The sequence below is a fragment of the Mastigoproctus giganteus genome, chromosome 10, assembly GCF_048544385.1.
Source record: "Mastigoproctus giganteus isolate SK-2022 chromosome 10, ASM4854438v1, whole genome shotgun sequence".
NCBI lineage: Eukaryota > Metazoa > Arthropoda > Arachnida > Uropygi > Thelyphonidae > Mastigoproctus > Mastigoproctus giganteus.
The window spans coordinates 61649586-61675272 of NC_143584.1; the positions used below are offsets into that span (position 1 = coordinate 61649586).

Here is a 25687-nt window from a genome sequence, read left to right on the forward strand (position 1 = left end):
CACACACACACACACACACACACACATTGTTCCTGTGGTTTAGAAAATACCTGTACATATATAATTTAATGTGTTTTTTTTCCTTAAATATGCTACCTAATATAAAATTAAGTTACACAGAGTTTAAAAATAGACCATATTTTTCGATAATATTCTCTCCAAAGCCATTCTTTATGAAGCAGTTGATTATTACACTTGATGCAGTATGCCCCAAGCAATAACAAGATTATGGATAGCATCCAAGACATTCCAGTTTGGCTGCAAATTGTTCCCTCCTCCTATGTTGCGGATCAAGTACCTTATCAGGCGGGCTCTGTATGCTCTCTTGAGGTTATAAATAATGCCTTGATCTAGTTGTTGCATTAAACTGCTGGTATTGGAGGGTAAAAACAACAGCCATATATTTGTCAACTTAAATGTCTTGGCAGAATATGCTGTACAACAATCTAGAATCTCAAAATGTTCCTTTTTTTCTGGAGCCATTCTTCTGTCCACTTTTGATAACCAAGACTAAAAAATTTTGACCGTAAGCTTCTGTTGGCTTCATAATCACAGGGAAGTTGGTTAACTGCTTTAAAACATCTTGGCTTGGAAAACTTACCAATCACAAGTAGACATAGTTTTTCACTGCCAGCTGAATTGCAGTATAACAGAACAGTGAGTCTTTGTTTTCTAAATTTTCCACCATGACAAAACTCTCCTCGAACAGCAAATGTTTTATTTGGCAGCAAATTATAAAATAAACCTGTCTAATCAAGATTAAAAATATCCTTTGCCTCATATTTTTCAAGAACGGACCATACAGAACACAACCAGTCTGTAGCCTTTTCTTTGTTGACTAATGCAGCTTCTTGACTTGGCACATTATAGCCTTAGACGCTAATGCGCGATCCACTATAACGCATCTTCACCTCAAACATTTCGCAAGTTATTCCTGTCTTTAAATCTTTTGGGCCAGCCTCTGCTGCATTTGAAGCTGCTAATTCCATGTTGCTGAGCTAGATAATTTGCCTTTTCTTCCAAAATTGAACCTGATATTGGCAAATTAGATGCGCGCATTTGTTGGTACCACTCGAAAAGTTTTGTTTCAAGCTCCTCGTGTTTTGCACCCCGAATTCGTTTCCTGTTTTTCATCGCTGCTCCAATGTTACGCACTTCTTCAAGTCTTTTTCAGCTTTTCAGTATTGTAGATAAGGTAGGTTAAGGGATGTTGTATTCCTTTGCAATGTCTGTTTTGCTTCTTTCCATCCTATCAGTTTCTTGTATAATTTTTAGTTTAATTTCCAGGCTTAATTCTGTCCGTTTGCATTTTGTCACCATAACACTGCTAGATAAGATTTAATATAAACAAAATTTAAATTAATTTAAAGACACAAATTCCAAAAAAGACATCAGCTCAGATAAAATGGCACAAAAAATAGATTGCTGTATACGGTAGAAAAAGACTCTTTGAACTTGGGTAACAATTGCAACTGATCTTAATCCAGTGGAGAGCGAGGGAGTGCATGTAAACAACTTAGAAAAACTTTTTATTCTTTTTTTAATTTAACAACTCATCCTTCAGAAAGATGTTTTTGAGAGTGCACTTGATGTTGTAGCAACCATAAACTGCTTTTGTTTACATAAAACTAATTTCTAATAAGTCAGTGCCATCCTTCAGGAAGTAGGGAGCTTGGTGACCAGAGGCAATAATCGGATAGTTCTGCCAAGATTTGTATTAAACATACAAAATGACAATATTTATTTCTCACAGGGTGACAAATAACTTTGTAATACATATTAACTGAATTTTGTAATAAAAGAATATATTTACATAGAAAAGCCTATCCTTTTGCACGGGAATGGTATGTGCTTCATTTAAACGAGTACTTTGTATAAAATGAGTTTGTATTAACAAGATTTTACTGTAATAATAGAATGAGTGCATAAATAGGACTAGAGGGAACTTTGCTGTAACTTCATGAAGTAGTAAGTACCACAGTATCAGTGAAGCTCATACAGTGATATTTTGATTGAATATTTTTTTGATAAACAAACTTCATCCTGATGTGTTTCTCATCATTGGTTACTAATAAACACAATGGAAATTTGCTGTTTCAAACTATAAATCATATAAACTTTTAAAGAGCAGGTGTTATTTTTTTTTATTATAGAATGCGATATGTGCTCAGGAAACTTTCCCAGTTGTTGCATTGGTAGTCTTGGTAAAGTTTCCCAAGATGAGCAGTATGCTGAATTAACAAGCTTGGAAATTTTACAAATTATGTCAAAGAATAAGATAGTGCATATTAAGCGTTAAAGTAAAGGTGCAAAATTGTAGTAATTACAAGGCATGATGCTCAAACACTGAGGCTTGGGGGAGGGGTAATCAATAGCAAAAGTGATGAAGGTAGACAGGAAAAATAGGAGCCGAGAGGAGAACTCTACCATACAGTCTAAATCTCAATGAATAAAAGTAAGCAAAAAAACTTACAGAAAATTTATATATAATGAAAAACCTACTAACAGAAACTTAGAGGAGAGACAAAAATTGGCTAACCAGAAAAGGGAGTTCAAGAACCCAGAAACGACATGCTATCCAAATACAAAAGTGTACTAATTATAGCCTTCAAATATGATAATAATAATTGTGTAAATGTGCACATGCACAAATACACTGAGAGGACAATGTGCACATGCACATTGTCCTCTCAGTGTATCTTTTAGTTATCTCAACTAATTTTGGCAACAAGCTGCATCCCAACAGGACTGATCCCCAGTTTTGCTATATATATGTTCAGCTGCTTTTCCAAGGAATTCAAAATAGTGGCCATTTGATACTCAGATTCATGTAATTATCTGTTATATGCATATCTGTGTTTTTATCTTAATTAAATAAATAATTTCAACATACAAATTCAGGTGCAATCAGACCTTCAGTTCTTTGAGATTCTGCACTGACTGACTGACTTGTATTGTTTTCTTATTTAAAAACATTAGCACATATCTCTGCAAAATGAACTTTGGTTTGAGCTTATTTGTATTGTAATGCTTTAATCCTTTAACACCTGTGTAGCTTAGTCCTTTGTTAATTTTGCCATTATCTCTTTGTGCACTATAAAATTTTTGATTTGTATTTGATTATTGCGTACTTCTGTAATAATGCAGTAATTTATTTTCTCTATTTAAGCCATGAGTTAATCCTCTGTCAGTCCAACTGGGTGAAGCAGACCCAGATTAAATTTCATACTGTAAATATTCTATGTCCTTACTGCTGAAACTTCTGATAGCTGTCAATAAGAGTTCTTCGTTTTTGATTTCCTATTTAAAATTACAGAAATCTCTATTATAGCACAAACAGCAGAAATGTAGACCAAGTATGAAATGTAAATAAGCCTTTTAATTATTCCCAAGGAAAACACTAAGCAGTGATTTTGCCAATCAAAGGTGCCACATTTATTTTATTTTTCCTATGTTTCTATTTCATGTGCTAATGATAGTGAATCAACTGGTGGCAGCATTGCCTTATTCACTCAGTACAGTTTTTGCAGGTTCCTATATATTTATAATTGAAATAAAAAAAAAATAGATTAACTGCTTCTTTGCATGCAAAGAAATATAACCCAATGAATTGATGAATTGTTTTTAAAGAAAATTATTATACTTTCTTTTTGCAATATTTATTTTATTTTATATATTAACAAAAATTCAAGGAACTTCATCTGTTGGAAGTCCTATTGTAAACACTGGTGTTAAATTGATGACACCAGTATTCCCAGAGATGATGGTCAGTTCAGCAGTTATCTTTTCTTTATGTCCTACACAGCCTGAAATTGCTTTCCTTTAAGGGCAGTTTTCACCTTGGGAAAGAGGAAAAAGTCTGCTGGTGCTAGATTGGGAGAGTAGGGTGGATTGTTGATCTCTATAATGTCATATTTCATCCAAAATGTCTTTACAGCATGTGCAAAATGTGCAGGGCACTGGTGTGCAACAAGAACCAGTCGCCTTTCTCTCAAAGTTGCAGGTTCACCTGGGAAATTGACTTTAGTAGTCTCTAAAGCACCTGTATGTAGAGTTCAGCACTGACTCTCTCCCCTTCAGGTACAAATTCCTTGTAAATCAAACCCTGTTTATCAAAAAACATGATCAGCATTGTCTTGATCCTGGATTTCTGTAAGTGAAACTTTTTGGGCCTTCATGATGACCACAAAGTCCACTGCATGCTCCGATGCTTGTTCTCTGGCTCGTACACTCATCTCCAGTAACAATACAGTTAAGGCAATTAGAATACTTTTGACGTCTAGATGGCACATTCACATAATAACAGTCTTCATTGCTTCTGCTCATCTGTGAGTATGGCAAAGACCTTCCTTTTCCCTAAATCTTCATGTAGAATTTTACAAATCATCTCCTTATTCATATCCATCTTAATTGATGATCTCGTTCCACAATTTCCCGAAATTTTGCAACTCTGCCCTCATTTTGAGAGGTTGATGGATGCCCACTTCTTGGATCATCACAAATATCTATCTTTCAACCACTGGAACAACTGGATGTTTCATCGCCACAAACACTCTTTAACATTTCATACGTCTCTGTTGCAGAGTTCCCCCATTTAAAGCAAAATTTGGTATTTGTTCATATCCATTTCACAATCATGAAAGGGAACATTAACACTACTAACAAAACTGGTTGTTACTTTCAACTTTTCAGCATACTGGACAATCTCTGTGCCACCATCTGTTGGAAGAAGTTTAAACTACAACATACCACTTCCATTTATTTTCAAACTCACTGAACATGACTGCAACAGCATCAGACCACAAACTTTATTGCCATTCCTTGTATATTAATATATTTAACAATGATATTTTCTCATGTGGACAGGTTATCCTTCTACAGAAGTAAAAACATAGCAATTGGTTGCATAAAGAGATCTCTACCAACAGAGAATTGAAAGAAAGACTATATATGGCCTAAAAAACTAATAAATGAAGTAGTCATTCATATCTCTCCAAAAAGAGAGGTGTATGGGGAGAGAGTGGGTGTATGAAAATTATGTTAGATCAAAGTTCAGTAGGAGACTAAAAATAAAACACAAATTAAGAGCCAACCGGGCTAGCCAGGTGGGTAAAGTGCCTGCCCGACAACCCAAAGGTCACGGATTCGAATCCTGTCTCGGGCTTGGATCGGAGTAAATGCAAAAACTTTGGGAGGTGCATTATGGCCACAGAAGCTGATGTCATAATGCGTCAACAACTAACAAAAAAATAATAATAATAATAAATAAACAAATTAAGATAAGTTAGACATATTGGGACCTATGGGAAGCTGCTTTGGCACACAGGGATAAACGGACCAAAAATCAAAAACAAACAAGAAAGCAGTGGATAAATATGTCTAATCAAGGTGATGATGATGATGACTTATTTAAGCTGATGATACCTGATATACCTGTAAAAATATTCACCTTACAATGGAAATTCAAACGATGGTGTTGGCAAATGGGTTTACACAGTCTAGATAAATAGCAAACGAAGCATTATACTACAAGTAGGATTAAAATCACTTTTAATCCAACCTGCAGGTATTGTTAATCCCCAAGCTAATAGTTTTTGAACCCACCTAAACTGCCTCGACGGCAAATATTCTCTTTTATTATTTTACTCACACATAATATATATATATATAATCATCAAGAATAATACAATAGAGAAGTTATATGCTATAGGGGGAAGAAAATTAAGAATTAGATTAAATAAGATTAGATAAGACTGAATTACAATAACATGAATTATGGATCAGGGTCACTGCTATCGCAAAAGTACCCTACAGCCATAATGTATATATAAAATATTACTAATATAAAATTCATTAAGTAGATGTTTATGCATGGAAATGAACTAATGAAAATACGGTATACCCTGGGAGCGATATATGCTGTGAACGAAGGCGGGAAGAAAGGAACCGGAAAAATAATTGTAACAACAGAAAAGTAAATCAAATGAATATTTTTGAAGAGACGACCTAGGTGGAGATAGCATTGCAGAGTCTTTCATAATTTTTGTGTCTTCATCAGTCATTCACCAAAATCATGAAAAAGACAGCAATGCTCTTACTTCTGTTTCCGACATGCTCTGTATGTCAAAGTGCGAAAGTCCACGTGGTAATATCAATTTTAAAATTTTGAATAAAATTTGAACAACATTATACCAAGTTTGCAATTACATAATGTGTTAATAAGTTATTGCATACAGAACATGGATGACCTTACAAAAGTAAGTGGAACGCTATGAAAGTAGAAAAGGCAAAGACAAAGGCAAGGAAAATCCGAATGACAAGAACTTACCGCTACAGGCCAGACTGACAGAAAAGACTGTGTCAGTGGGTTACCAGTGTATTTATGCATGGGTACGCTAGCGGCACCTAGCGTTAGACAAATTTTGGTGTGTGTTTTTTGAAATAACGTGGACGGTGAAGCTACGCTATCTTAAGTACATGTTGCTCAAACTGCCCAGGATAGTTAAGAAATATAATAGCTGACAAAGTAGCGATAGAAGGCAGCTAAACTTTGTTAAGGCGAAAAATAGATTGGGTAAAGTTAGAAAAATAGAGCCCTGATTTCGCGTTCAGTAAACTAACGGCTCACAGGACATTAGGCTAGTAAAGTGAAAAGATGATTATGGTAGAAATATGTAGTTGGGCTAGGGTGGTTCGGGGTTGCAAACCCGTTCCTATAGTTAGGACCCTGAACGAATGTCTGGGAGTTAGTGCATCATGTATTTAAGGTCAGTTGTGTACAAAGTGGCATAATGTAATATAGTTAAGTTAGAATATAATATAATTAAATATAAAATTTAAATAAAGCAAAAAATATATATATATATGAATTACACAGTTAATATATATATATAACCAGCAAAAATACCATAACTTGGCTAAATTAAAACAAAACTACTAGAAATACATAAAGACTTCATCACACCGGTAGATAAAGCAGCAAACAACTATGCATTTATTTGCAAATCTTTTTATGCACATACCTTGACAACTGAACTTAACTCCAGCAATACTTACAAGCCTATATCAAGTGCCTGCAATAGCATTACAAAAAACTCATAGCCTTCAATAAAAAACTAAAACTAAACATGAACAATTACAGCTTACCTTATATATACTTCATTCCAAAATTTCACAAAAAAACCCATAGGTTTCAGATTCATAACCTCCTGCAAAAATAGTTATGTGCACAAACCTGGAAAAACAGTTGAACAACTACTGCAACCACTGCTAAAAAACATACATAACAGCAAAATCATAGGCAACAACCTACCTGTATTAAAATTTTTGCAGAAGAATAATAATGTTAACAATATACAAACCTTTGATTTCCACAGCCTATTTACAAGTATTAATCAAGCCAAACTAAAATCTGTACTGAAAGATATTTATGCTAAATATAAAAATTATATATCCTGCAATACCTATTACTGGAACAACATACTGAACTTGTGTATCTCCAACAATTTTATATATGACGGTAATACAGTGTATCAACAAACCAATGGAACACCTATGGGCAGCCCAGCCTCATGCATAATAGCCAACCTATATCTATATTGGTCAGAGACCTCATTTTCACAGGACCTTATGCTATATAGATATATAGATGACCTCATAGTGATCAACTGCCAGAATTTCATCAAGGATTATGGACACTTGTACCCTAACGAACTCGTACTGGAAAAAACAAACAACCTTGATACTGCAGCATTTCTTGGATCTAGACATTAAGTTAAAGAACAACATAGCCTCCATCAACCTGTACAACAAACGTGAAGCTTTCAACTTTAGCATAGTCAACCTTACACAATGGAATTCAAATATTTCCAAAAAAAGTACATGCCAATGTTATTCTAGCACAATGCATCAGAATAGCAACCATATGCAGCAATAATGAAACAGCCATTGATAACATTAGGATATTATACAAGAAACTCAAGAACAACCTTTTTCCTATAGCATATCTGCGCCATCATATCAGTAAAGCCCTTAACATATTAAGGCACAAGAATCTAAAAGATATTAATATAAATAGCATTATCGACATATAATTAATCCCATACACATCAAGTATATATATAGTGTAAATACAATACACTAAGCCTCTGTGGTGTCTTACAGTCTGGAAAACTCGTACCCACCAATTGGCCCATTACAGTGTATTTATCTTGAAATTATGTTCATACTTAACTTTATTTAAATTTTATATTTAATTATATTATATTCTAACTTAACTATATTACATTATGCCACTTTGTACACAACTGACCTTAAATGCATGATGCACTACCTCCCAGACATTCGTTCAGGGTCCTAACTATAGGAACGGGTTTGCAACCCCGAACCACCCTAGCCCAACTACATATTTCTACCATAATCATCTTTTCACTTTACTAGCCTAATGTCCTGTGAGCCATTAGTTTACCGAACGCGAAATCAGGGCTCTATTTTTCTAACTTTACCCAATCTATTTTTCGCCTTAACAAAGTTTAGCTGCCTTCTATCGCTACTTTGTCAGCTATTATATTTCTTAACTATCCTGGGCAGTTTGAGCATCATGTACTTAAGCTAGCGTAGCTTCACCGTCCACGTTATTTCAAAAAACACACACCAAAATTTGTCTAACGCTAGGCGCCGCTAGCGTACCCATGCATAAATACACTGGTAACCCACTGACACAGTCTTTTCTGTCAGTCCGGCCTGTAGCGGTAAGTTCTTGTCATTCGGATTTTCCTTGCCTTTGTCTTTGCCTTTTCTACTTTCATAGCGTTCCACTTACTTTTGTAAGGTCATCCATGTTCTGTATGCAATACTTATTAACACATTATGTAATTGCAAACTTGGTATAATGTTGTTCAAATTTTATTCAAAATTTTAAAATTGATATTACCACGTGGACTTTCGTATGTGTACTTTGACATACAGAGAATGTCGGAAACAGAAGTAAGAGCATTGCTGTCTTTTTCATGATTTTGGTGGATGACCTCTGATGAAGACACAAAAATTATGAAAGACTCTGCAATGCTATCTCCACCTAGGTCGTCTCTTCAAAAATATTCATTTGATTTACTTTTCTATCGTTACAATTATTTTTCCGGTTCCTTTCTTCCCACCTTCGTTCACAGCATATATCACTCCCAGGGTATACCGTATTTTCATTAGTTCATTTCCATGCATAAACATCTACTTAATGGATTTTATACTAGTAATATTTTATATATATATATATATATATACATGGGTACATGTATATTTGAGCAGGGCTTTCCTGACTGCCTCATGCACTGATTTCCATCCAGTTGGTGGTTTTTGAGCAATTAGCATCAGTACTAGTAGAGGCATATGATCCAAGAAAGCAAGTTTATACAGCATCAGCCAAAAAAAAAAACACTTCCCCTTATACTCTTGCTCCAAATGTTTGTCAAACTTGCTCCAAATGTTTGTCCAGTTCTTCCTTGAATTTATTTAAGCTATCAACTTCCACGACAGATGAAGTTTTCCCAGCAACTACCCTCTGGCTAAAGGCAAATTTCTGCACATCTATTCTGCGACTGTCTTTCTTCAATTTGAGTGTATGCCCACTCAAATCTGAGCAAAAGGAAGAATCCCATCAGCATTGAGCCTGCTCAAACCATTCAAGGCCTTATACATCTCAATCGCATCACCTCGCAGGTGCCTAGTCTCCAGATGCTGCAATCTGTAGAGTTTAAGCCTTTCTTGGTAAGCGCAATTCTTTGTTGACCTTCTCTCTACAATTTCCAGAAGCTCTACATCCTTCCTAAAATTAGGCCTCTAGACCTGTATGCAATTCTCAAGGTGTGGCCTGACCATTGATTTATACAAAGGTATAATCACCTCCTTATCCCTGCTAGCAAAGTTTCTGTATCTCGTTGACAAGACCCCATTACCTGCTCTAGCTACCTGTCTGCACTGCTCAGAAAATTTCATATCTGACTGCACAGTTACCACCAGATCTTTTTCATTCTCCTTTACCCTTAGTGTAGTACCTCACAGTTGGTACATTTCTCTTAGGTTACTGCTACCCACATGCAGTACTTTGCATTTGTCAATTCTAAACTTTAGTTGTCAGATATCAGCCCATATGCTCAACCTTTCTAGATCCTGTTGCAGCAGCATGCCATCATTCACAACCCTGCCAACCTTCGTATGATATGCAATAAACACCTATTCAGTCCCACTGCTAACATACTCCTTTGTGGTCATAGATTGGACTAACACCGAGCTGGAGAATATCATGAGAAAGACAAGGACAATGATGACCAAGAGCCAACAACACACCCGAAATGTGTTGTGGAAAGACTGCCAATTGCCCAGAAAGGAGGAGCAAAGGGCGATAGACCTCATCGAGCAACAGAAATCAGCTATTGCTAACCTGAAGGATTACTTCCAGAAATACACAGCAGCACTCCACCAGGCCATAAGGAAGATAGACAAGCGGTATACCCCACTCAGCCTAAGTGAGGAGTTCCCTCCCAAGCAGGAGGCACAAACTAAACGAGAAAGATTGGCAGAGAAGGCTCTATGGCAGATACTACAATGATCTCCATCAAGCTGACTTTTTAAGAAACCAGCTCTGCCATTATCCTCAAGGCACAGTCTGTTCCCAAAGCAGATTACAGTGGTCAAGAGGTGGTAGTAATTCTCAGTTACTCTTTTATTAGGGAAGCAGGAAATATCTTGTACAAAAAAAGATAGGTGGAATAGGATCAGGGTATGGATCTGCCAGGGGAAAAAGTAGATAACATTATAGAGCACGAAAGTTGATATTGTTGTACATGTGGCACTAATGCACACTTTAGCATTAACATTAGTTGAGGCATACAATGCAAGAAAGTAAGCTTATATAGCATCAGCCAAAAAAAAAAAATAAATAAAAATAAAAACTTCCCATTTCATCCAATCTGGTCACTCCAAATGTTTTTCTAGTTCAGCCTTAAATTTATTTAAGTTATCAACTTCCATAACAACAGATGGATGTCTGTTCCAGCAATCAACTACACAAAGACAAACTTCCACACATCTATTCTACAACTGTTTTTCCTCAATTTGTATCTATGCCCCCTGAGGTTCTTAATATGAGCGAGCGGAAGTGTCCCATCAGCATTGAGCCTGCTCAAACTATTCAAAGCTTTATATACCTCATCAGATCACCTCGCAGGTGCCTAGTCTACAGATGCTGCAACTTGCAGAACTTAAGCCTCTCTTGGTAAGAGCACCCCTTAAAAGTGCTCACTTAAGAGTAAGAGATCTGAGGAATTAATAAGTAGAGGGTAAGGTTAGGAAAAAAGTCACAAGTTAAAATTAAATTTGTAAGTGTCTGCAATCCTGCTCAGACATGATAGGAGGGAGTAGATGTTCAGCTTTATCAATCATTTATGTCCTAGAGAGACTGTGCAAAGCTTGTGGGGTATAATTTTTCTCAGCATGATCTGTGCTTAACTGGAGACACTATTTTTACAGAGATGGGGTACACCTAAAGAGAAAGGGTGCAAGAACCTTATTGCACCCTTTTGAGGCAGTGATAGGTAGATCTGAAAACTGATAGCTTGGTGAGTTACAAAAATAAATTAACTAGAGCAGCAGTCAGAGATGAAAGTGATTCTTGCACTGATTCTATTGGATTGACCAGCAGCCTGGAAAGCAAGGTGTTGGGGAATTTGAGCCCTGCTGTCAGTCATCATGGAACAAGTAAATATGCTTGTACACTAATGCCAGAAGCATTTTAAATAAATTTAATGAAGTAGAAGTACTGATTAAGTCGTCAAAGGCAAATATTGTGGAGATATCAGAGATATGATATCACTCAGACATAAGGGATGCAGAATTTGAATATGGTGAGTGCAATGTGTACAGAAAGGACAGCCAGAACAGGAGGGTTGGAGTCATGCTCTTAGTTAAAAAGCATATAAAATTTGAGGCAGTGCATCCAGTTGATATGGGTGGCCAGTTGAAAGGCCTAAAACAAACTTCTCTCATTTTTCCCCCCTAATGATGATGATGATGAGTATAACAAAAACTATACAAAGAAATAGAGTGAGCCAGAAAATCAGAATGTCTTATAATGTTGGATTTTAACTTTTCAGATATTGACTGGGACTTAGGTGTTCACTCACACACTAATAAGACTTTTGTAGATTTATTGGATGACTATTTTCTACAATAGCATGTTAGGAAAGCAACAGGAAGAAGCATTACTCTTGATATGATTATTAGCAGCAACTTTCATCTATTAATAACCCGCAGGTAAAAGACCCTCTGGTGGCAGTGATTACAATGTGCTGATGTGAAAATTACTTAAATACTTAACTACTGTCAAGGGTAAAGGGAAGGGCTTTTGCTACCATAAGAGTGAAAATGTGGTCTCAAATAGTTTTTAAAAAATATACAGTGAGACTATCTGCTGATGTTACAAGCAGCAATGCTAAGTGGGAAGCATTCAGGGAAGTTATCATAGAAGCTAGTAGGCTTTTCTTACCAACCTTGGTCCTTGAGGTTGTCACAGACAAGCTGTACTTGCTACCTGGGAGTCTAAAACGCTGTTGGAACTGATATTCGGGTGACACTCAAGTCAAGTGGACCCAATTACGGCGAAGTCCGGACGGTCTGTGACAGCAAAATCCTCTACTTGCACCTTCATGATTGTGGAACTGTTAGTAATCCTGGATATAACCTCCATGCACAAGTACATGGTGGGTGACCACCCAGGTGTGAACCAACGTAAGCAGGGGTCGAGGTGTGGCTCCCACACCACATGGAGAAACGCCGCCCCTCTATGTTACCAGGCAGTACTAGGTGGAGGATGACTCCCATCAACAGGTGAAATACCACCGCTTTGCTTATTGGAGACTTGAAGTGTTGGAACCCATGTTTAGTCTCTAGAGCTAAGTTCCGGTCAACCCTTCCCTATCTCTTCCATCATGCAGTTTGATTGATGACTTTTGAGTTTATGATGAACGTCGTGGCGAGATCCAATATTCCTTACATTTCGAGGGTACAGCTCTAAAACAGTGTTCGCAGACCGGCCACTAGTTAGTACACCGGACCGAACCTATTGGTAACTCTCTAGGAGGCTTCCGGATCAGCTAGTGTATAATCTTGCTACCTCTACTCTGCCAGATAGTGACTAGAGGGAGTTCGAATAGTGTGTATGCGGGGAGCATTATTGAGGCCATGTTATGTCAAGGATCAGGGTATATTCTTACCACATGTACGCCATATCCAAAAATTTCAATACTTCATACAGCATGTCCACACACTTTTTCTTATTATTGAATACACCATGAATTGTCAAACTAATAGAGCAAGTTTATCTGCGAAAAGATCTAAACCTCCCAAGCACTTCCTAATTCATTTCACAAATATACGTGGTCTCAATTCTAATCTCAACAATGTCCATTTCCACTTGCAGTCTGCCAAACCCCATGCACTTTTTCTGACAGAATCTCAGTTATCGGTGGATTCAACGACTGCTCATCTCAGATGCCCAAATTATTCTCTGTATGATTCCTTTCGCCTCAAAGGTGGTAGCCGACCGGGCTAGCCGAGTGGGTAAAGTACCTGCCCGGCAACCCAAAGGTCGCGGGTTCGATTCCCGCCTCGGGCTTGGATCAAAGTACTGCGAAAACCTTGGGAGGTGCAATATGGCAACAGAAGCCGATGCGCCAACAACTACCAAATCAAAAAAAAAAAAAAAAAAAAAAAAATCAAAGGTGGTACTTGTTCATATGTCCGTTCTGATATTTCCCGTCAGAGACTTGGCAGTTTTGAATCTCCTTTTTTGATCTTCTGTGGCTTAAAATCTCTCTACCTCATTGTGTCAAATTCATCTGTTGTCTCTACCGTTCCCCCAGCTCCACTAATCACTTGGAGCTCTTTGACTTCCTCTCTTAGCAGCTTGACTTTCTCCAGTCCAACTTTCCTAACAGTGAGGTAATTTTCCTTGGTGATTTTAATGTTCACAACTCCAGCTGGCTTCCATTTTCTAGTCACACCGACCCAGCTGGTCGAAATGCTGAGGCTTTTGCAATTACTAATGACCTAGCACAGATTGTTCATTTACCTACAAGAATACCGGACAATCCTAATCATACAGCCAATACGCTTGATCTTTTTCTCACAAACAACCCTTCTAAGTACATGGTCGAAGTGAGTGGTCCTTTAGGCACTTCAGATCACAACTTGGTGATTGTCTCTTCTCCAATGGAACCTTTATCTCATGGCTATTCCCAACCTCGTGCTGTTTGGCATTACAAAAATGCAAAATGGGATGACCTGCGAGACGTCTTTTCTTCTTTTCCTTGGTTGGATTACTGTTTCAAAACTTCTGATGTCAACGTTTGCTCAGATCGTGTCAGTGAAATTATTCTTGCAGGAATGGAATCCTTTGACCACACTCTACTCTAAAATCTCATCCTTTATCTAAACCTTGGTTTTCCAATAAATGTGCTAAGGCTGTTCAAGAGAAGAATGTTGCATATCGTAATTGGCTTGTTTCTAATTCTTCAGTTTCATTTTCTGCCTACGTCAAAGCTCGCAACAATTGTAAAGCAGTTATTAATCAGTCCAAACTAGAGTTTGAACAGGCTAAGGGTAGAAAACTTGCTTCTTGCCGTAATGGTAGCTGAGCATTCTGGTCTCTTGCCAAAACTATTGGCCGCAACTTTTGCCAATCTCTGCTCCCACCTCTGTCAAAACCAGATGGTTCTGTAGTCACTTCAGCCAAGGATAAAGCTGACCTGCTAGCATCCCTTTTTCTTCCAGCTCATGTATTAATGATCTTGGTAAAACACCTCCCACCATTCCCAACACGCTCCATTCAATGCCTCCTGTGGTTTTCCGTCAAAAGGATATCAGAAGGATTTTGATGGACCTTGACGCTAAGAAAGCTCCAGGTCCTGATGGTATTTCTCCACTTGTTCTCAAAACCTGTGCTCCTGAACTTACTCCTATTCTTTTCCGCCTTTTTTCACTTTCTTATTCCAAAGGTGTTTTTCCTTCTGCTTGGAAATTTTCTCATATCCAGCCAGTTCCTAAAAAGGGTGACAAATCTCTCCCATCCAATTATCGTCCCATTGCAATTACTTCTACTCTTTCTAAAGTAATGGAGAAATCAATTAACCAGCAACTCTTAAACTACCTAGAAACCTTCCGTCTGATCAACGATCGCCAGTATGGATTCCGTCAGTGTCGATCCACTGGTGATATTCTGGCTTATGTTACCCATTTATGGACTAATTCAGTGGAAAGGTTCGGTGAAACACAAGTAGTTGCTCTTGACATCTCAAAGGCTTTTGATCATGTTTGGCATAAAGGTCTTCTAAACAAGCTTCCATCTTATGGTTTGCCAACTGTTTTTAGTAATTGGTTATCCAGTTTTCTCTCTGATAGCTCACTCAGGGTGATGGCAGATGGCTCTCTGTCTTCTAACTTCTCCACTAATGCCAGTGTCCCCCAAGGTTCAGTTCTTTCTCCCACTCTTTTTCTCTTGTATATTAATGACCTTCTTCCATTGACTGGAAATCCTATCCATAGTTTTGCCGATGATAGCACATTGCATTCAACTTTCCATTTTGAGAAACCTTGTCCAGCTCAATCAGCTTTAAGTTCTCGAAAATCTGCTGCCAATTCCTTAAATGCCGATCTTCAGGTAATTCTCCAGTGGGGCATTGACAACTTAGTTGATTTCAACCCTTCAAAAATTCAGTCTTGTGTTATATCTCACAAAAATTCTTCTGCTCCTATGCTTATCTTTAGTGACACTCTGATTTCTAGGCAAAATGATATATCTCTTTTGGGGATTACCCTGACTTCTAATCTCTCTTGACACAAGCACATTACAAATATTGCTTCCTCTGCATCTACAAAACTTGGTTTTCTCTTTCATTCTCGGCGTTACTTTTCTTCCAAACAGGTGCTCACTCTGTATAAATCGCAAATCCGCACTGCCATGGAATATTGTTACCATATCTGGGGTGGTGCCCCCAAAACCTTTCTCAGGCTTCTTGATTCCATTCAGAAGAGAGCAGTTAGGTTAATTAATGATTCATCTCTAACAGAGTCTGTCCACTCGTTTTCTCATAGACATACTGTTTCTGCTGCATGCCTCTTCTACAGATACTTCCATGGGCACTGTTCTTCTGAATTGCCTTCTATAATTCCCGCTCTCTCTCTTTCAAAACAGTCTGAACACGTGCCGCCACCAGCGAACATCCATTTGCTGTCCAACTTTATACCCACAGAATCAACTTTTCATCTTCCTCATTTATTCATTCAACTGCCATTTTCTGGAACAACCTTCCTTCATATGTATTTCCTGAAAATTGCAATCTACAAAAGTTCAAGTCCAATGTCAACAAATATCTTCTTTCGTCTTCTCAACCTCCAACCCAAGCACGGTACTAAGTACTATAGGTTCTAATACCTCTCCTGTTTGGGGTTCACATAAAAAAAAAAAAAAAACCAAGAAATATTATTCCAATCTTAGACCTAACTGAATGTCAGATAAACTGATGAGATTTATGGCTAAGAATTAAAATGTATGGATGTGTAAAAATTATCTGGTGATACAGAGGCCTTTATATCATAGATATAAAGTCTGTAATCTACTACAAAGGAGGTTAGGCAGATTATGAGATGTCTCTGGTAAAGAATGCCAAGAAATGCAGCAAAGACTTTACTTACATTAACAGTAAAATCACATTTCTGTTCCATTAGCATTAATAAAGGCATATGATGAAAGAAAGCAAGCTTATGCAGCATCAGCCAAAAAAAAAAAACAAAAAAACCTCTCATTTCACTCCTCCATTCATTCCAAATGCCTGTTCAGCTCAGACTTAAATTTATTTAGCCTATCAACTTCCACAACAAAAGATGGAGTCTGTTCCACCAATCAACTATCTGCTGGATAAAGGCAAATTTCCACACATCTGTTCAACAATTATCTTTCCGCAATTTGAAATTGTGCCCCCTCAGGATCTTAGTCTGAGAAAGAGGAAGAATCCCATCAGCTTGCTCAACCCATTCCAGGCCTTATACACCTCTGTCAGATCACCTCGCAGGTGCCTAATCTCCAGGTACTGCAATTTGCAGAACTTAAGCCTTCCTTTGTTCCCCTCACCAATCTTGTTGCCCTTCTTTGTACTAATTCTAGCAACCCTACATCATTCCTAAAATGAGGCTTCTAGACCTGTACACAGTACTCTATGTGTGGCCTGACCATTGCCTTGTGCAATGGGATAATCCTCTCTCTGCTAGCAAAATTAGCATTAGCATTAATAGAGGCATATAATGCAAGAAAGGAAGCTTATGCAGCATCAGCCAAAAAAAAAAAAAAAAAAACTCCCATTTCATCCCTCCGTTTGTTCAAAATACCTGTCCAGCTGAGTCTTAAATTTATTTAGGCTATCAACTTCCACAACAAGGGATGGAAGTCTGTTGCACCAACCAACTACCCACTGGCTAAAGGCAAATTTCCGCCCATCTATCCTACATCAGTCTATCCTCAATTTGAATTTATGCCCTCTCAGGTGATTATTCTGAGCAAGAGGAAGAATCCCATCGGCATTGAGCATGCTGAAACCATTCAAAGCTTTATACACCTCTATCAGATCACCTCGCCGGTGCCTAGTCTCCAGACACTGTAATCTGCAAAACTTAAGCCTTTCTTCGTAAGAGCAACTTTTCCTTCCATTCACTAATCTTGCTGCCCTTCTCTGTACTCGTTCCAGCAGCTCTACATCCTTCTTGAAATGAGGCCTCCAGACTTGTATACAGTATTCGAGGTGTGGCCTCACTGTTGCCTTATACAAGGGAATAATCACCTCCTTATCCCTGCTAGAAAAATTCCTGTATATCATTGACAAGACACCATGAGCTACTCTTGCAGCCCGTCTGCACTGCTCAGAGAACTTCATATCTGCCTGCACAATTACCCCCAGGTCCTTTTCATTCTCTACCATTGTCAGTGTAGTACTACAGAGTTGATACGTTGCTCTGAGGTTACTGTTTCCCATTTGTAGTACTTTACATTTGTCAAGGTTAAACTTCATTTGCCACCTCACAGCCCATCTGCTCAACATTTCCAAATCCTGTTGCAGCAGCATAGTGTCAGTAGTGTCCTTAGCAACCCTGCCAACCTTTGTATCGTCCTCAAACTTGGACATTAAGCTTGATATACCATCGTCAATATCATTTATAAATACAAAAAACAATAATGGACCCAACACTGAACCCTGAGGTACTTCACTAATAACATTAGTCCACGATGAGCCCAGACAAGTCATCCAACTTCCCTTTTCTGGATCAACCTTCCTTCATACGTATTTCCTGAAAATTACAATGTACAAAAGTTGAAGTCTAATGTCAACAAATATCTTCTTTCATCTCAACCCATGCACAGTACCAAGTACTCTTGGCTCTAAAAAAGAAAAGGACCTATACATAACAATGGTAGTTGAGAATGAAAAAAAATTTTGTATGAAAAACATTTATTTTACATGATATTCTGTAAGACAGTAAACTAATTATAAGAACTTGTGGGAGATGTGGGTTTCTTTCTTTGGGAATCCTTTACTTTTTATTTAATTTTATTTTACTTATTGTTTATTATTAGTTATATTTTATAGTTTACAGTAACATACCTGTGTAAATCTAAGCAGATGCCATTACAGAATTTTTAGTGTGAACCCCCTGGAACACTTTGGTGAACTCTCCGGGATTTGTCAACCACCGGTTGGGAACCACTGAATGTTGCTATAAATGTCTAGGGAAAAATATACGATATTAAATATATTGCATATTTTATGCCAACTCATGGTGTGTGTAGTCTCGCGGAGAGGAAGAATGCAATTGACATTCAGCTTCAATGCATTCAAGGGCTTATACACTACAATCAGATCACCCATGGGTAGCTAGTCTCCAGAAGTTGCAGTTTGCAGAACTGAAGTCTTTCTGGGTGAGAGTACCCTTTTGTTCCATTCACCAATCTGATGAAGGGAACAGATTTCTCAAATTCCTTCACAATTTCCTTAGTTAAACACAAAAAGATATGTGCCTAAAAATTGATTAGGATCTTTAAGCTACTTATTTGTCACAATTAAAACTCTACTATTCCACCACATTACTTGTTACATTCTTTAATATTTGCGTCATTACACTGATGTGATAGCAGTACTAATATTAAGTTGTAGCTTACAAAATCACTAGCTAAATTTAAAAATAAGCTAAATAACATGACTAGGGCTATTTAAACTATTTTTAAAACACAATTTAATATGTTAATTAATCAAAAATGCGGCAAAAATTTCCAAAAAATGTATCACACACACTTAAAATTCTGTGTCCTGGCACTTATCATGTATTCAAGAACCAACCGTATGGTAATACACTCAAGGTACTGGAAAATGAAAAAGGCTTTAGGGTAATTGTGCAGTCAGATGTCATGTTCTCCGAGAAATGCAAACAGGCTGCCAGGACAGCTCATGGAGTTTTTGCCAATGATATATACAGGAATTTTGCCACCAGGGATAAGGAGGTTATTATCCCTTTGTATAAGCCAATGATCAGGCCACACCTTGAGTACTGCATACAAGTCTGGAGGTGTCATTTTAGGAAGGATGTACAGCTGCTGACAAAGAAGGGCAATGGGATTGGTGAGGAAAATAAAGGAGTGCTCTTACCAAGAAAGGCTTCTTGTTCTTCAAATTGCAGCATCTGGAGACTAGGCACCTACGGGGTGATCTGATTGAGGTGTTTAAGGCTTTGAATGGATTGAGCAAGCTCAATGCTGATGGGGGTTCTTCCTCTTGCTCAGACTGTGCTCATGAGTAGGCACAGATTCAAATCAAAGAAGGAGAGTTGCAGAACAGACGTATGGAAGTTTGCCGTATGTAGCAGGTGGTTGACAAACTTCCATCTGTTGTTGTGGAAGTTGATAGCTTAAATAAATGAATTAGGCAAAATATTGGAAGTATGTTGGACAGACAACTTATGTGATCCAGACCCACTAATATGGGAATAGGGTTTTTTCTTGATTTTTGGTATGTATCAGTATCTTTTAGGAGGTTTGTAAGTTTGTTATCATAATCAGATTTGTTTATTATTACTATTGAGTTGCTCTTGTCTGCCTTTTGGATGATGATGTTTTTATTCGTGGCTAATTTTTTGATGCACTGAAACTCCTCCTTTGAAAAGTTAGGAGTAAGATTTGGTTTTTTATTTATTACATTCTTTATTTGCTTAATTCATTTTTTTTTATTGCTGTGACTGTGTAATCCTGTTTGGATTCATATCACATATTCATTGTATGTAATCTTTTTTGGGGTCACACTGTAATTGAGGCCTTTATGGAGGGGATTTTGTTCTTCTTTTTTAAGTTATAGTCAGAAAGATTGGTTAGGAATTCACCATTCACAGGACCTGTTTAGTGCATTCCTACAGATTGTGTAGGGATATGGCGGCTCTTTTAAACTCCCTTCTAAAATTTCTATAGTTTGCTTGTATTTTTATTTGCACGAATTTTGGAATAATTTGTGAACATATGCATTTTTTTAGGAAAGCTATGTGCATTTTTTTGTTGGAAATACTTTATGAAAATTACTTCATGTTGGTTAAAATGTTCACGTAATGGGGGTTGTATACTTTTGAAATAGAACAATGGATTCACTGATGAATTTGTCCGACACATTTTAGTGGTTATGAAACATCAAATAGATATATACTTAGAGACCTTGACATTGTATAAAAACATAATGGGAATCCTGTTGTCTCGAAACTTTACTAGACCTGTTGGACAGACAACATATGTGATCGAGACCCGCTAATATTTATTATTATATCTGATCACATAAGTTGTCTGTCCAACATGTCTAGTAAAGTTTCCAGACAACAGGATTCCTATAATGTTTTTATACTATTGAAAGTAGTAAATATAGTGAAATCGGAAGGTATTTTTTTTTTCTTTTTGGCTGATGCTGCATAAGAATTCTTTCTGGCATCATTTGCCACTTCTAATGGTAATGATAAAAGTGATTTTTTTATTATTTTTTTTTCTGAAGTAGTATAGATTATTTATATCAATTTATTGACAAAGAAGGACATGAAATGTATTGAGAGATGTTTAATAAACTGATGCAAAAATCTGAAAAACATGTAATTAACTTAGCAAAAAAAAAAAATTATACTGAATTTGCATCTAAATGAACATTTTGGTTATTTGGTTCTTCTTACATATTACTTTCTGTTAGTTGCAAAGAGAAATGCCCAAAACATTGGGTCAGTATTTGAATAAAACTTTTTTAAATGCTGAGTATCCTTATGTTTTGCTGACTTTCAATGAGATCAATGTGCAATACTTTTACCTGTACAATGTTTTTAGATGCACTGGTGTGTGTGTGTGTGTGTGTGTGTGTGTGTGTGTGTGTGTGTGTGTGTGTGTGTGTGTGTGTGTGTGTGTGTGTGTGTGTGTGTGTGTTGCAACTGCTGAGTGGGATGAGCCAGATTGATATTCGTGGTGGTAGACGATTGTAATACTTTCTGGCTTGTAATATTTTTATTATCCTTATAGGGATATGACACTTTTTAATATAATGCGGCTGATATTCTGTACGGTATTTGAACATATTGGAAGAGCAGTTGATGATCATAAAAGGTGATTGTGTCTTCCTGCTACTTTGCACAACTGTTCTCTAATCCTCTGTTAATTCTGAACAAAGAAGTATGGCATCCAATGTTGACATAGACTCTGATCATTCCTGCTCTGCAGAGCATAGTCTGTTCTTGAGTGGCACACTAATATTACCTATGCATTTATTTCTGATTTCCATTTTATTAATTGTCTGCTTTTTGTGATATACGATTATATGGAGCTGTTATTTTAAAATTGACTAATTGTGAAGGCAAATGGTCCTGTGGTACTGAATTCCATGATTAAAGAGTAACAAATACAGCATATCCAGTGACAAAATTTTTAATAACTAAGTATGGAGCTTTCAGGGTAAACGAACCACTTCTTCAGCAAAAGACATATACAAAATATAGATGTTTATTTTTATTCCATCTCTAACATCTATATTTTGTTAGTATTTTGTATACATCTTTTGCTGAAGAAGGGGTTCATTTACCCTGAAAGCTCCATACTTAGTTATTAAAAATTTTGTCTCTGGATATGCTGTATTTTTACTCTTTAATTAACTAATTTTATTTCCTCTATACTTTTCTTATGTAGAAATTATATTTGTTTATTTAGTCAGTGTTTAAAGAATGTTTTCACGGGTGTATTATGATGTTTTTTCAATAATAACAGTTTTAATTATTCACTAGTTTGACACCCCCTTCCTTTCTTTCTTTCTTTCTTTCCAATCCCAATATATTTCAAGAATCATTATTTTATGTTTTTTTTTTTTTTTTTTTAGTTTCTGAATTTATTTTTTAAAAAATGCTGAAAAGTTTGAAAAACACAAAAGTATTACTTATGTTTTTATTAATTACTTTTTGTTTTATCTTAGCATGGGCAGATAATGCTGATATATGCAGTGTGCAATATGCAGGAACAGGAGCTCTTAAAACTGACTTTACAAGGTAAGTTGTGATTTTTTTTTTTTCTCCCTCTTGAAACATGTATACGGGATATTTTGTGCACATTTAGGAATGGGATTGGTAGACTCCCATGATCAGAAAAATTACAAATGACTAATTAGTGGGAAGAGAGAGAAAGAAGTGAGATTATGTTCCTGTCAGTTTGATTAGCATTAGTAGAGGCATATGATGCAAGAAAGCAAGCTTTTGCAGCATCAGCCAAAAAAAAACCACTCCCATTTCACCCCTCCGTTCATTCAAAATACCTGTCCAGCTGAGCCTTAAATTTATTTAGGCTATCAACTTCCACAACAAGGGATGGAAGTCTGTTCCACCAACCAACTACCCGCTGGCTAAAGGCAAATTTCCGCACATCTATCCTACATCTGTCTTTCCTCAATTTGAATTTATGCCCTATCAGGTGATTATGAGCAAGAGAAAGAATCCCATCGGCATTGAGCATGCTCAAACCATTCAAGCCTTTATACACCTCTATTAGATCACCTCGCCGGTGCCTAGTCTCCAGACACTGTAATTTGCAAAACTTAAGCCTTTCTTCGTAAGAGCAACCCTTTGTTCCATTCACTAATCTTGTTGCCCTTCTCTGTACTCGTTCCAGCAGCTCTACATCCTTCTTGAAATGAGGCCTCCAGACCTGTATACAGTACTCAAGGTGTGGCCTGACCATTGCCTTATACAAGGGAATAATCACCTCCTTATCCCTGCTAGAAAACTTCCTGTATATCATTGACAAGACACCATGAGCTACTCTTGCAGCACGTCTGCACTGCTCAGAAAACTTCATATCTGCCTGCACAATTACTCCCAGGTCCTTTTCATTCTCTACCACTGTCAGTGTAGTACCACAGAGTTGATACGTTGCTCTGGGGTTACTGTTTCCCATTGTAGTACTTTACTAGAGAAACAGGAAATCTGCGATCGTAACAATATACAGGAAAACTTCCTGTATATCATTGACAAGACACCATGAGCTACTCTTGCAGCACGTCTGCACTGCTCAGAAAACTTCATATCTGCCTGCACAATTACTCCCAGGTCCTTTTCATTCTCTACCACTGTCAGTGTAGTACCACAGAGTTGATACGTTGCTCTGGGGTTACCGTTTCCCATTGTAGTACTTTACTAGAGAAACAGGAAATCTGCGATCGTAACAATATAGCATAATATATATTTTGAATGTGATAGCATAAGGTATAACATGCATCTTGAGAGCCTAAGATGTATTACATTTGGGAATCTATTAGCTTAGTGTTGTATTATCAAAAATATCAATTATTTATTAATTTTCACTGTTGATCAATTAAATTGTATTAATTAAATCAATTAAATTTTCAAACAGGAAACAGGAAATATCAATTGAAATGGGAAATAAAAATTGTCTGGGAAATCGGAAATATATTGTGCAGAAAGGATAGGAGGAATAGGACCAGGGTGTGTCTGCCAGTGGCAAACGTTGATGACGCAGTGTAGATATCATCTTTTAAGGGCACAAAAGGTGATATTGTTGTACATGTTGGCACTAATGACATTAAGTGTAAGAGATCTGCGGATTTAATCAGCAAATACTGGTCAATGTTGAAAAAAAGTTGCGAGTTACGGTTAAATTTGAAAGTGTCTACAATTCTGCCTAGTCACGATAGGGGAGAGTATATGATGAGAGCCTTGTCAATCAATTTGGCTCTGGAGAGATTGTGCAAGGCTCACGGAGTAGAAGTTTTCTCAGAATGGTGTGTGCTTGTTAACAGGAAAGATTGCTTCTACCGGGATGGGATACACTTAAATAGAAAGGGTGCAAGAATAATTGCTGATGCTGTCGAGGCTATGTTAGGTGGATCAGAAAACTGCTAGCTTGTGGGGATTCTCAGATTAATAGATTAACAGTAGCCTCAGGCAGAGTTGGAAGTAATTCTTGGTGGAAGTAAACTGCTTCTATTGGATGAACTGCAGCCTGGAAAGCAAATTGCTGGGGATTTCAGGAAACTGCTGGGAGTCATCGTGAAACACGTAAACGCATGGCAAGTGCACTAAAATATAGATTAATTATGTACTTGTTATTTTAGAATTATGAGTTCAAAAAAAAGAAAAAGGCTCACTTCAGCGAATCATTACATGCCCAATTTTCATTAATTCATGCAATTAGCAATGTACCGAAGTTACATTACAGAAGGTAGCACTGTACTGAAGTTAACACTTTGATACAGTTCACTGTGTGCAATTCGACATTTTCTGTAGTCAGTGGTGGAAAATCTTCCATAACTGACCACATGAAAACAGCAAAGCACAAAACTGCATTGAAGAACTCAGTCTGGAAGTATTAATAACTATTATCACAATCTTGAGCCATCAAATTCCGAATACGATTTAGCAATTCATGAAGGTACTTATGCCTATCATATCATTTGACACAATCAAAGTTTTCGAAGCATAGACTGCACAACGAGTTTATAAAAGAAATTTTCAGACGAAAAGTTTTCATACTCAAGAACGAAGTGCAAGACAGTTGTAAAAAAATGTATTTTACCCTTGGTGACTGCAAGAAATGAAAAATGAACTTAAAAATGCTGATTTTGTCACCTTTTCATGCAATACTTCGAATCACAAATACTTAAAGTTACTACCAATTACTGTATGTTATTTTGATGGATACAACATGCATGCTCCAATCAATAATAAAGTCTTAACTTTTGTTGAAAAAAATGTATTTTACCCTTGGTCACTAGAAGAAATAAAAAACGAACTTAAAAATGCTGATCTTGTCACCTTTTCATGCGATACTTCGAATCACAAATACTTAAAGTTACTACCAATTACTGTACGTCATTGCTCCAATCAATTTATTATTGATTGGAGCAATGTGCATGCTCCAATCAATAATAAAGTCTTAACTTTTGTTGAAATATCAGTTGAAACAGCTAACATTATTTTCTTCAAAAATCATGAAAGCAATTGCATCTTATGAGTTGTATAATAAGGTAATTGGACTTTCGGCCGATAACACAAACTTTGGAGGTTTACTAAGAAGTGGTAAAGA

At 36.9% G+C, this 25687-nt stretch overlaps 1 protein-coding gene across 4 annotated transcripts in view; it reads left to right on the forward strand.

The window, feature by feature from the left end:
• Sac1 (phosphatidylinositol-3-phosphatase SAC1) overlaps nucleotides 1–25687 on the forward strand; it is a 677000-nt gene that overhangs the window by 484511 nt on the left and 166802 nt on the right. For all 4 annotated transcript variants that reach the window (XR_016547569.1, XM_090383680.1, XM_090383679.1 and 1 more), the window contains exon 15: nucleotides 22566–22638. Coding sequence is in view for 3 of the 4 variants with exons in the window: in XM_090383680.1 (XP_090239806.1) it covers nucleotides 22566–22638 (73 nt within the window). In the remaining variant the exon portion in view is untranslated. The remainder of the gene's footprint in view (nucleotides 1–22565; nucleotides 22639–25687) is intronic.